General features: G+C 36.6%; 1 protein-coding gene across 1 annotated transcript in view; it reads right to left on the bottom strand.

Moving 5' to 3' along the window:
- LOC139745208 (bis(5'-adenosyl)-triphosphatase-like) overlaps positions 1-14240 on the bottom strand; it is a 64932-nt gene that overhangs the window by 39318 nt on the left and 11374 nt on the right. The window contains exon 5 of the mRNA XM_071655615.1: positions 13159-13227. Coding sequence (XP_071511716.1) covers positions 13159-13227 — 69 coding nt within the window. The remainder of the gene's footprint in view (positions 1-13158; positions 13228-14240) is intronic.

Raw genomic sequence — 14240 nt, 5'->3', positions numbered from 1 at the left:
ACCAATCATATATGTATATCTGCAGGTCAATGGAAAACTTCTCCCAATACATTTGTTGACACTAAACTGTCAAACAGGCTGTTAGGTTGATTTCCCTTGGTTGATACTATGCAGGTAAGAGAACTTTCATTACTTAATAGTTTACATGGCACCAGCAAACACTAAGACCACGACTTGCTTCAGAGCGGTCAGTGCAAGTCACACACTCACTAACAAATTGTTTTGCCAGCATCGGACACACCCTGCATGTCTCGGCCATACCAGGTAATAATTAAGTTGGCATCACATTTCGAAGGAAGGCTCATTAACTAGTATTTTCAGCACTGACCAAACACAGAGGATCTGCTTACCAATGACCCTTTAATGACCCTAACCCTAACCCCCCTCCCCCTTTAAAAAAAAAGGAAGAAAGAAAAATGCCATGAAAATGTCAATCTGATATCATTGCTGGTAGTCTCACTTCGTAGAAGATCACTTGCAAGAGCAATGAAAATTAAAAGGCACAAATGACTGCACACGTGATGGTTCAGCTTCTGGCTTTACTTGATGGTCTGAAATAGGTTTTCTCATCTTTTTTTTTAAATCTATTTTTTTTTTAAAGGGCTAATAAATTGAATCCCATCTAATATGACCTACAACTGAACAAGCTTGCTTCATGTAAGCCCCATATTTCTCCTACTTCAAAGGATTATAGTCCAATACTACTACAAACAGACCACTATATTCACTTTCATATAAAGACACTTGTACATTCAGGAGAAGGTATTATGAACTATTTTGTACTTTGAAATTTCTGTTTTCATTACTTATTTTTTGGTTTGTATGATATTTATGACTGTGAAAATAAATTGAAATTGAATATCCTGAGTTTTCTTTTATCTTCACTGTCCACATAATGCAACTGGAATGAATTGAGAGGTGTGACTGTATTAACATTGGATTTCATATATCTCTAAAATGTGAAAGAAATGCATTCAACTCTGTATTCTGTCTTATCATGTTTCCAGACTTCAGCATGCATGCAATGTAATTTTATGCATATGGATGCTTGCATGAGTATGCTTGTGTGTCTGTGTGTGCCTTTGTGTGGGTGTATAGGCATGTACAGATAAATACATAGACAGATAGAAGGATAGACAGGTGTATGTACAGATAGACAGAGAACAATCAGGAAATAGTTCAGCCTCCTGACACCTCATTTCTAATAGGTTGTAGAGCACAAATGAGACCTCTCGACAATCATATCCAAGTAAAACTTGTACAGCAAGCCATCATACATCAGCCACAAAGAAATCAGGCTGCATATTTTCAACAAAAGAATCTACCGTACACCACTATATCATATACAAATCACATCATGCGACTAGCCCATCTGCAGCCCCTACTCGCTGCCCCCAAAGCCTCCCCTATCGTCAAATCAGTACAAACAGGTCGGAGACGGGTCTGTTTGCTCATGTTTGCCCAGTACACACAATTTCTATTCATCCATGCTTTTAGTAGATTAGACCTGAGGATGAATGACACTTAAAGCAGGTATACAGTTTTTTAGGAGCCATCCGCCAAATCGTTCAAAGTTATATCGTTCAGTTTCATCCTTATCATACTTTCACTGTAAACAATACGTTGCACACAAATGTAAAAAAAAAGAGAAAAAAATACATGGCAACGATCGCAAAATTTATTAAATATTGGGTTAATCAAATATAATACATATCTATAGTAAAAGAAAAAAAAAGAATAAAAACCCCTCATGACAGTATTACTGGCATATCCACAACCGTGATTGCAGCTTTAAAGTATGCTGCACTGTTCTAGACAAATTGATATAAAAAACTCCCTTTTCTTTCAAATTTGCCTATCAAATCAAAATCAGATCTAGCAGTTGAGAAACTGTTTAGTGTGCACAGTTGATCATCCTAATGGCAATCAGACAGCTTCTCTAATAATTACAGGGAAAAAAAAGGAATTGAAAGAAAAATTTGTGGGAACTTTGGAAATGCACATGGCTATATTATGATCACAGTTCTGCTCCTAACTGCTGAGTCCATTATCCATTATTTGTCATCCCGCTGCACAAGATCCTTGAATTCAGTTTCTCAGAATCATTCATCATATCTACCATAATAGAAAAAAAAGGCATTTGCAGGGTCAATTCTAAAAGATGCATATCACTTTAAATGAAAGCAAAATGAAAAATTTGGTAAGAAAAACAAGAAAAACACTGAAGAATCAAAGAAGAAGTCCATCCATAAAAATGAAGAAAATTCATCAAATAGTTGAGTTTGAAGCTAAAGTCTCTAGCTGTCTTCAATCAATCTCATATGCCATATGATGGGTAGCTAAGATATAAAAATGCCTCCACTATGCAAAATGAGAATGAGTCTCTTTGTTTAAAGTCCCTATTCATAAATTCTGAATGTCTCTGATTTTACTAACATGGCAAAGCACAATGTATGCCTAGAACAAATCATATCATTTTTATAGCCTAAAAGGTGAAATTTATGGAATTAAAGTTGGTATAAAATGTCCCATATATATTTCAGCCCTGCGATGCTCACAAAACTAAGTCAAGTAATGAAATAAAGTAATGAAAAAGTAAGTTTTGTTTGTTTGTTTGTGTGTATGTGTATGTGTGTGTGTACTTGCATGTGATAAAGTAATTTTTGGGAGTGACATCAGTTTGATGTCTGTACAGTGTGCAATATTAGTTGTTCAAACAGTTGAAAGTTTCATGAAAAGTCTGCTTTTGCAATCAAATCCACTCTCCCCTTTAAAAAAATAGAAAAGACTGACAATTGATATATCATACAATGACCACAATGAAAGGTGGAGCATTATTTTCCCTACCATATGTCTCTTCAGGTTTTTATGAGTATTGGACATAGACAGGGCAGTGACACTGGTCATTTGAATATATTGGCTCTTCCACGCGAAGGCATGTAAATAGAACATGCAAATGCCATCACACTCATCTCCGATTTTTGGAACAGTGTGTGTCGCCGTCTTTTTTTTTTAAAGTATGAGCCATGGAGTTCCAAATATGCCACGTGTGCTACTGTATATCAGTGGCTTGGCCCAGGCTGTTTGGTGGCCCAGCATAGCTCTTTCCCCTCATCCCAACCGATCAATGAGATTAGAGAATCGATACCTGCTTGCGTGGGTTCCCCGGGATAGGGGATCAAAAAAAGAGAGTACGAACAGAAAAGACACAAAAAAAATGGGGCTCGCCCCCACACAAAAGGTGGTCAGCCTGACGTGACAAAGGCCCACCCTTCAAACAGTAAATGCAGCTACATTGTAGACTGCGATGACCAGTCACCTCGTCAAAACTCCATCCTACAGGACTCCAGGGTCTTTTTTTAAGACTCCTGAGAAAAACAGTTGTCCCATACTGTCAACCAGTTTCAACAAACTCAATCTTAAGTACTAGTTCAGCATTATCTCATGATCTTACATTGTTTTTCAATATGCTTTGAAAAAAAGAGGAACACAAGTTTCCTGAATTTCCTTTCCTTTTTTTTCTTCTTTCCTTGCTTGAAATTATTTCTTCAATTGATATATACACCATAGGAGAAGTCTTCCAGTTAAGTTTTCTTGCAAGGAAAACAAAAGCTTGTTTACAAAATCATGACACTGAATTACACAACCTACTGATTCTACCGGATAAGTGATATTACTCCACTCCAGTGGACCTGGTTCTACCTGTAACTTTTGTCACATTTTACAGGTGAGGGCTATATACTATGACCATTACCCCTTCCCACCCCCTCCAGTTACTTCTGCAAGGAAGTTGGGAGGTTCTCTTTCCCAGTGCCCTGTTTGGATCCATCTGCACTGGTGCAGACAGGCCAGGAGGGGCCGCTAAAGAGATTGAAGCATTGGGGTGTTAAGACAAATCCTGTCTAATCTCTTCATTACCAGATAAAAGGACAACAAAATTCTCTGTTTAGTGATGCAGTTGGTTTGTTGGCTTTTTTTTTTAGAACATTTGTATTTTGCTACACACACAAATTTAATTTAGTTCATCTTTGTTATCACTGACAGTGTGAGAAATTGAAAAGAGTGAATAAGAATCCATTAGATGTTCTGAGAATTCCACACACCTGAAATAATCCACAAACATCTTCTAAACACTATGTGCTTTAAAAGCTAACGATTCACCTCTGGCTGGCTGTAAAAAGTTTTCCTACATCCACATGGTCTTCATCAAGTATCTTACAAAATTCTTTTTTTTTTGGGGGGGGGGGGGGGAGGGGGGAGAGGAGGGGGCTGGGGTAGAGGTTTGTAATCTCTCCCCACTGCTATATTTTTTTTTTTCACAAACACGTCACATGATATCATACATTACAATTTCACAAAGCATACAAATATAGACAACCAAACAGTTCAAGAAAACAAAATATCATTTAAATGTAATGTTATTCAAAAAGCCTGGGAAGCAGATTATGCAATCTACTATACAGTACTCCACCTCCTCCAAGCCCAAGCCCACTCCCCCCCACCCCGTAAACATGGAGTGAACATTTGGCCAATAGTTTCACGGTCTAGCTAGCATGATTAATCTACCTGAAACTCTATGGTTCTCTAGAGCCTATAAAAGGATCATTGATTGTCAAGGGAGAGTGAACTTTGTCAATATGACCTTATCAAAAATTGTGTGCAGGTGTGTGCAGGTAAGTGTGTGAGTGTGTACTCCTGCGCCATTGACAATTTCATGAATGACACTATCGTGAATCAGGTGGAATATGATTTATATGTTTACATGTAGGGCCTAATATTCAAGTGGAATATGGTTTAATGTGTCAATATATTCAAGTGGAATATAATGCCATTGCATAAAATATAAAGTATTGTTTCAGTAGTATTGCTCAGTTGGTTTGACTCTGACTGACCTTTTATCATTGGTGATGTTAAAAGTGAGAGACTATTGCAGTGAATACTGCCATATGATGTCACTTTTGTCTAAAACTGCATTTGAATTAGGGCATTTCCACAGTAAAAGGGAGCATTTCAGGGATGCCGCTTTATTTTCTGTTCCAATGTGCACTGCCATCCAATACAATACCATCTTTTAGAACCCTCCAATACTGAGAAAAAAAATTGCTCCAGCATTGCTTCAAAGAGAAGCTACATGTATCTATTAGAATTTTTGCCAGAGTGATTTATTTTGTGGTAGCATATGTAATGCTGGACAGATGTCTATGTAATAACATAACCTGTATGAAGCTCATATAATGAATGCTCATTGAAAGTTTATTTGTTTTTTACTAAGTGGTCTCATATTCCTGAGAAAATCTAACTAACTCTCTTAAACATTGTGTATTATGGCATTTCTAGACTTAGTGTGTGACATATGTAACATGGACAGAAAAAAACTGTTGCATTTTTGTCTGTCCATAACCTCTTGGGGTTAAAATGAATCATCCCCCTCCCCAACCCCAACCCCCCTTCAAAAAAAAAAAAAAAAGGACACTTAAGTTATTGTCAAATATTTTCACTAATTTTTTTCCATTTTCCTTGGGAATTCAATTCTCAAATCAAAATCACTATCAAAATTTCGTATTACGCAAGGCAATGGTATCAGTAAACTCACAAGTCTGCAACTTACCAGCACAATTGTCTTAATTTACTAGACTTCAATGGTTTGAAATGAAATCAAAAGGAATATAAATCATACTTGTATTTATTGCATTAACATATTAATTATAGATTTGGGGACCACATTATGATGACCACTGATAGGAAAGGGAGTTATAGTTCTTAAATCATAGGCTAAAATCATGATGTGTATGATATTTTAATGCCACAAAACCAGCAGTAAGGCAATGATATGAATACTTTATTTAATTTGCATGTGCAGCGCTACCTAAAATGCTGTTTCATGAAAGCATTATGTACAATTCTAACTTTGAATTTCTACAACATTGTTATTTTGTGCCAAACTGTAATTGAACTTCTATCACATTGTTTGCTTGTTTTCATATCATTTAATAAGAGTCGCCTTGATCATGGTGAGATGTTAATTCTGCGGAGAATATCACTTGGTCATGTGGCTGCACACTTGGAGTTGGGAGGACTTGCCTAACTTTATCTGGGGTGGATGTGCAACATTTGGGCAGAAGTACAGGAGATGGCCATTTCATGCATGGGAAGGTGCAAATACAGCTATTGATATCCACCTCAAAGAGAGCTGAAGTCATGGTACCTCCCCAATCCTTTTCTGAAGAGCAGAATCTATTTGGCATGGAGGATCGATATATGGAAGCTACTATCCCATTCTCTTTAGCCACTACACCTGTAACTTGCCTGTTACAACCAAGTAGTCTTTGGAACGCTTCATTGGCACTGAATACCCAAGCCCCTTTTCTCCCCTAGACAATGGACGCACCATGAAAATCAATGAATGTGGGTTGAGGGACTTTTGAAATTTATGGTTGTCAGCATTGTACCTCAAGGGGGCGCTGTTGTATTTGTTTCTGTGGCTGTGTGGCTGAAGCTGTACCAGGTACCAGGTGTTGGGTAAACAACATGTTTCAACACCTCACCGTTCTCTGGTAATATCAGTTAAATTCCTCTTCTTCTTCTTCTTCTTCTGGTTAAGTCTGCCTCCTTCAATAAGCTGAAGATTCTTGCAACAAGTACATATGCACCAGAAAACATGAACCAGCCCAGATTGTTACAAGATATTATTTTGATAACAGTATGTTAAAATGGACAAAAAGCTAGGAAAAATGGCACAATGTTGATATAAAATACACCAGGAAAAACTGCATGCACGACATATTCTTGTAGTATGGAAGTATCCACCGTATCTGAGCTCTCCCACATGTAGAAATCATGAATGTATGATAGGCATAAAGCATCTTAAAGATCAAAGGCCATTTTTTTTTATTGTTCCTACTGTCACTTTAATATAAATGGATTTCAAAAATCATAAAATCAAGGAGCACAATTACAGTAGATTGCAGGAAAATGGGAAAAAAAGTAACTTTTATTCCACTAAATAGATTGTTCAACCCTTTATACTCAGTTAAAGGGATCGTATAGTTTTGGCTGAGACTTAACTTCAGGTTTTGATCATTTTTTGGTGAGATAGTGAGAAACTTCTTATGAAATATGAAAGAGCATGTAATTCCATGAGGATTTCAACGTTTATTTGATGAAAATTGATTTTGAAATGGCTGAGAAATCCAAAACAGAGCAATCCTAATAAAGTGTGGGACCCACATTTCATTACGAGCGTTTTGTTTTACTTTGTTTTTGGATGTTTCAGCTATTCCAAACTGATTTTCATCAAATAAACTTTGAATTCCTCTTAAGATGGTACGCTCTGTACTATTTCATAAGTGTTTTCTTGGTATCTCGCAAAAAAAGTTAAAGCCCAATTTTCATCTCCACCAATACTGTACCATCCCTTTAACCCTCTGCATGCCACATTGATTACCTGTGCACAGGTTTGTGTGTGACATGTATGCATATTTGACTCAATGCCACAGAAAAGGTTAACATAGCAACAGCAGAAGTGCAGTGTAATCAATAGTGCATGTACACACACAAACTGTGGAAGCATTCATGGGTAATGGTACCCATGGGAGGAGACCCTGGCAGGTGATGTGCTACAAAGAATGCACAATGACAATGCCAAAAGAAAAGAAAAGAAAGATATACTCATGTTTCAGGGATTTCTTTTCATTTCTCTGGTGAGATCTTGCATTACTGTGCCATTTAGAAAAGAAGTAGCATCCTGTGGTGCGTATCGATGCAAAGTGCTTGGAAATATGGGACAAAGACAGGATCAGACCTCTTATTTAAACAGCCATCTGATATATTGTTATCTTTGGTCTATGGAAATGGTTCTACATTCGGTAAGAGATTGATTTTATTGATGAAATCATTCTTACTACTTGACCTGAATCATGCCCCATACATCATCTAATTCGCATTTTCCTTATTCTGATGAAACTGTAGCTGATTTGGAACTTTTTCAGTATGTATCTGTATATATCGTAAATGATTTTATATAACATTTGTATCTCAGGACCTTGATGAAAATCAGTACATTTGCTGATCATGTAATCCTGAATAAAGATGTTTTAATAAATAAATAAATAAATAAATCTAATCAAATACATTATCCCCTCCCCTCCCCTCCCCCACTCAACAATGTTGGATAAGCTACGGAAAAAGTGGATATTTTTATGTGAGCAGTATTTCGCACTCGCCCGGGTAAGGTGAATATCACATGTTTTTAATCTCATGGACTCAAAATATTCCCTAGTATTACATATAGGGAGCAAACATTTTCACATGCTTTTTACAATTTTTGCACTTGGTGCATGTCACACAAAATGAGCAAAAATTTCTATTTCCACTATTCTTGCAGAGACTGGCTCTTCTTTTGCCGTGGCAAATGAACATAGAGCAACACACCATTTATATAGTATCACATTATACAAAACTTAGATCTCTAAACTGATATATATGCCTGTATAGAACTTATTTTTTTCCTAAATAGTTGTTTGGACCTTTGGATCTTTTAAATCCACATAAAACTCAAAATAATCTTGAAGGTTATTCTTTTTTCTTTTTCTGCTCATCCATCAATTAAACTATTTATCTACCCACATGTATCTATCTATCTATCTATCTATCTATCTATCTATCTATCTATCTATCTATCTATCTATCTATCAATCAATATCACTGTCTACCTGCTTGTATCCGATACAAAGTACCTGTATACATAATGCCAAGGGTTCAGCCCTTGTGGGTAATACCTCATTTAGAAAATGGCACCATCTACTGTTGAAATCCCATCAAATCCAAGCCCCTTCAAGCTGCTCACATTTCTTCTCCCATGGCAGTAGAACATAATTAGAGTACTGAAACTGCCCTAGATTTTGAACCAGTACAGCCCACTAGAGCCTGCCACTGAGATTGACAGATTGATTATAAGCCTAAATCTGACTCTCATTCAAATAGTTGTTCAAAAAGATGCAAGATTAATTGATGGTATCTAAGTTTTATATTGATCTACGGATGAATTAGCATATCTGGGGCGAAACATGTCTGGTTTGGAATTACTTTACATGCATTGTACATGATTTGATCTCCCTTGTGTCCACTCTGTCCATTTATCTTCAAGCAGTATACCACTCCAGAAGGGATATGTGTAAGCTATCAATCTTGTCTGACATATTCAGCACATACATGGTAGCATAACACTTTTTTTTTTTTTTGCCTTACAGGGAAAGTAATGGGGACATCAAAAAGAGCAGTATCTCAGTAGGTAACAAAAGTTACAAGTTACCAAGTTACATGTTTCATTTTCCATTCCAAAGACAGATGACAGATGTTTAGAGAGCTCTCTTTTCTTTTCTTTTTTTGTTTTTTAATCATTCCCTATCTTTTAAAGTCTGTCTTTTTACTTTTCATCCTCTTTCTTTTTTTTTAATACTCCATTGGTATTTTCTTTCTTGTTTTTGTGTATGTTATTGTTTTTTTCTTACAGTCGTCATACGTGTATTTCCTTTTATCCAATATGATGTATTAAAAGTGATCTTAACACTAAACTTAACAAATCTTTTAACAACTGAGGGCGATATACCACTGCAGGAGGATATGATGTGGCCAAAGAGCTTATAATGAGTAGGAAGTAGAGTGCTTACTGGCCATATGCCCAGTATAATTGCTCTGTGATTACCGGTACATGGGGAGATGTGAGGTGGTAGGCTCACTCCTCATGCTAACATGTTAGCATACAAGCAACCCAAGTGCTGCCAAATCTAGGAGTGCGTACTCGCGTAAAAGTTCAAATACGCACTGTAAAAAAATGTTACTTGAGCGCAAAGTTTGCCATTAGAAGTGAGTAACATGTGTGGCGGCATGTTATCACAGACAGTATCGCATATAATGTAGTTCGCCCTCTATAGGTAATGAGAAAAACCTCTTTAGATGGGGTTCAGTGGGCGATACCACTGACTCTTATTAGTGTTGTCTCTGATTCTCTGCTGCCAGCAGCAGCAGCATAATAAAATAATAGTTGAAAAAAAAAAAACACCCAGAAAATCAACAGGCTTGACAGGTTTACTTAAAATCGACTGAAAAATTTGTTAGTTAAAATGTTTTGTTGATCTTGTTTATCAATACAAACAGTTTATTACTATGATTTCATCTAAAATGCATAGTACTATGTTTTTGTAGTTTTACTCTTTACATGCTCTCACAGCTACATGTAATTTGCAAAATTCAGCTTACAAAATGTTTTACCGAGTACTTTGTCTTACAAATTGTGATTTCTGTCTTTCTGTGACATTTTCTAAGTTTTCTGTCCTTAATTTCCAGCATATTTGACTTCTAAATCTCATTGACACAGGAAATAAAAAGAAGGAATTTAACAGAATGATAGATGAGCTGCAAATATGGATGTATGCATCTTTACACTATTGTTTGGCATTTTGCAGGCCAGAGTGTGCATATCAACTTTTATCATCTTATCTTGAAGAAATGGGAAGGGAAGTTACACAGAGACCAGTACATTTTGATCACTTGACCATCAAACTATGACCAACAACTAATGGTACTCATATGCAGAATTTGACTATGGACCTTTGCAAAAATAAGCAATGATATGAATACAGATAATATGGTGTGCTGTTGGAATCGTCCAAACAATTTCTCATGATGAGCTGCACTGGGGTGCTTTGGAGACAATAATTGATTGTGTCCGTGTGTCATATACTAAACTATTGCATTGAGATGACTCAAATCCATGACACAACTTTCAGTGGGGTGATGATCTATGTAACATGTTGAGCTATCAATCTACCCCAGACCTTTATAGCAAAGCAGTGCCATAGACGCTATAACATGCCAGTCTATTTGAAATTTATTTTAGTTTTTTAATTAAAACCATTTCGGTACAACTGTATATGCTTTGCTATGTGTTTAATTTTCGGGACCCTATGTAATAAACACTGAGCTTTTAATTAAGCTCCCCCCCCCCCCACTTAATATTATGACTATTTTGTATCACCTTCTGTTGCAAAGTATTGTTGTCAAAGTACATATATGGCTCAATTGTCCTTCTACATCATAAAAAGACAAAATTTTATTGTATAGTACTAATTACTGTAATTCAGTTACATTTGTTTATTTGCTTTTGTGAACACAGAGTGGACATAAATTCCAATCAATCACTCAAATCTGTGGCGTTTTCTTTTCAACAGACTGATGTAAAATTGCCTGTAAGGGCCAGAGCGCTGCAGCATGTTCTCAGGGGGAAAATACAAATTAGCAGCATGACTTTAAGCAGTTTGAAATTGCTTCAGTGCAGAGCCTAAAACACAGAGAAATTAGGTTGACTACTAACATGTGCATTCTGACATAGATTACATCAACTCTGTCTTCAAACATCTGTGGCATGATCTCACTATCAAAATGTCGATGACAGGGGCCTTTATTCCTGAATAAAATGTACCATACAAGGAAAAAACCAAAACAAAATAGAGACACACATAAGCATACACACACATACACACACACACACACACACACACACACACACACACATACACTTGAAAACAAAACATGAAGGGGTTGAGTTTTCATGGGGCACACAGAGTGAATCCAAAATGACAGAATCAGTGAAGATAGCACGCTCACAACACGATGTCCTTTGATCTGACTTAATCCTGGCCCCCTAGTACTTGCAACATAAGGGGAAAGGCCTATGATTGCATGTCTGTTTGTTTTTTATGTCACTCCACTGGATCAAGCACGTCAACGAATGTGAAGTCTGTTGTGAGCAGATGCCCTGCAATATGCCAGTATTATTATACCACAGGGGCTCAACTTTTCCCCATGGGGTAAAATGTGGAACAACACATAAAGGACATGAGCCTTTCAAAATTGTGCAGTAAAAATGCAGAATAGCATGTAACTTTTGCATGGATATAGACTAGATTTCGCTGGGCATACATTGGTGTAAAGTATTGGCTTTGATTTTGTATTTTTCCCCTTCACTTTCTTTATCATAATACAAACTGAAACTGAAACAATCATTGTCATCATCACTTCTCCCTTCAGTATGTGCAAAAACAAAAATAGACACAAAGTCAACAGAATATATATCCGAATACTACCAGAACACTGCTATAGGAACAGCCATTTTGTTTTGTTTTGTTCTGCTTTTTTTCTTGCTAGCTTGCTAGAATACTTTGATTGTGATCACTGAATAACCAGACTCAACAGAGTAATTTGAATGGCCAAAATCTAGCAAAGGAAAACAGGGTATCATCGAATGAGAGAAGGCACTAGTCAGTATATGAACACAACATAAAGATATACATTATATATTTTCCAGATGGGGCCTCTGTCTGAAACACCACTTGTTTAGCTCATATGATTCAGTGAAACTAAAAAGTCAGCTAAGAGGATAAATTTAGAAGCATGGGCAACAGGTAAGTACCGACCCAAAATTGGCATACAGGGTATTGTCCAAACAACAAAAGTCTGTGTTGAAAAGCATGTATACTCAACCTGTAAGTAGACATGCTTTGACACTGGATGTATGCTGACAGTATGTCCCCAAAAAAATTACAATCGGATTTTTGCATTGATAACTCCCAATATGATTAAACTGTCTAAATGCTACTTAAAGGTCTTAAAATATAACATCTTAGCTCTATTTTGCAGAAAACCCCATTCAATTTGGTTAAGCGGTTACAAAGAAATGTGGATTGTTGTAAAGCATGTCATGAGTCTGATTCTTCCAAGTTGAGCACTTGGATGCTTTTGGAACTGCATATTAATGTGTGAACACAACGGACAGAACTTGGAGGGAAAGGATTCGCGACATGCTCTACAAAACTCTTCATTTCTCTTTGACCACTGAAGCAAATCAAATGGGGTTTTCTGTAAGATGTGGGCAATGAGTTATAGTTTCATACCCTGAAATTGTATTTTGATTGATTCGTTATCTTTAAAGTTATCATTGCGGAGGGTCCCGTTGTAATTTTTTAGGGGAAATAAGGTATACTGAACAGTCGACTGCATAAGAAGTCATTCATCAGAAAGCATGGTCATAAAGGTTATGCTACCTATTTTGCAATTACACAGCTACAAACAAAACCAGTTACACCAGAAACCAAACATTACCTCATCATAAATGTTGTCATTCTTCTGAAAATCCCCAGGTTTGCGAGGGAGTATATGGACGTGAACATGCTGAAAGCAGAAATAGAAAATCAGAAGTGAAGTACAAAAAATACATTATACAACACAGTGAAAAAGACACAAACTATAAATGCACATTCATGTTGAAAATCAGAAAGTAAGCAACAGGCCATTTTCATATATATACTGAATGAAAATATGCCTTAATACATATCTTGTAGACAGAAATTAGCAAAAAAAACCACAACCCAAAATAGACAGGCACATTTTCAAAACCAGAAGGGATACACAGCATCATATCAGTTTAAGGATGTATTGTAAAAGTGGAAATTTTGTGGTGTGGAAATTCTTGTGCAACATGAAACTAGTGCTAAACCAAAGGAGTACAAATTTTTGACTTGTTATACTTTGTTGTATCATTTCATATCTTTGCTCTCAAGGTACAGTGTAGGTATATTGTAGGAATATGATCATTGTTATTCATAGTTGTCTTCCCATGCGCTAGTCCTGTAACATGAGTGAATTTGCTGTCGTAATGTAGTCCAGATACCTTTTATCGTAATACACACTGTCAAAGCCTTTATACGCAATGGCAGCATTGAGCTGTTTGAAGTGCTACAAGGTTGTAGCTCAATTGTCATTACTGTCCATGAAATTATTCAAAATTAATTTTGCCCAGACGAGCGGGAAGAATTAAATCACACAAAAAATTCCACTTTTACAGTGCCATATTGTCATGATTGCACTACTGTAGTCCTATCGTTGATCGTGGTGTGCAGTACAATGTACTACCAAAACACATCCAATCTACAGTTACATTGCTTACAAGATTAATACATGTGCTACGCACACACATTCATACCGACTATTCAAACTTCCATACATCCCAGCCCTTTCTTCAGTCCCAACAGCTTTGATATACAAAAAGCTTGGCTGTTTTCTGTAAATGGACACAACTGTCGCTTTTTCTTTTTAAACAGATGATGCCCTCCAATAAATAGAAGATGAGCCATGCTATTTCCACACCTTAACGTCCACTCCCCTTCCTTCCTCTTGTACATCAC

This window comes from Diadema antillarum, unplaced genomic scaffold (genome assembly GCF_040938485.1).
Source record: "Diadema antillarum isolate AM-2024a unplaced genomic scaffold, OU_Dant_1.0 seq00001241_RagTag, whole genome shotgun sequence".
NCBI classification, from domain to species: Eukaryota; Metazoa; Echinodermata; class Echinoidea; order Diadematoida; family Diadematidae; genus Diadema; species Diadema antillarum.
Note: the sequence above shows the minus strand (reverse complement) of the source record. Positions and strands in the feature narration are given on the sequence as shown.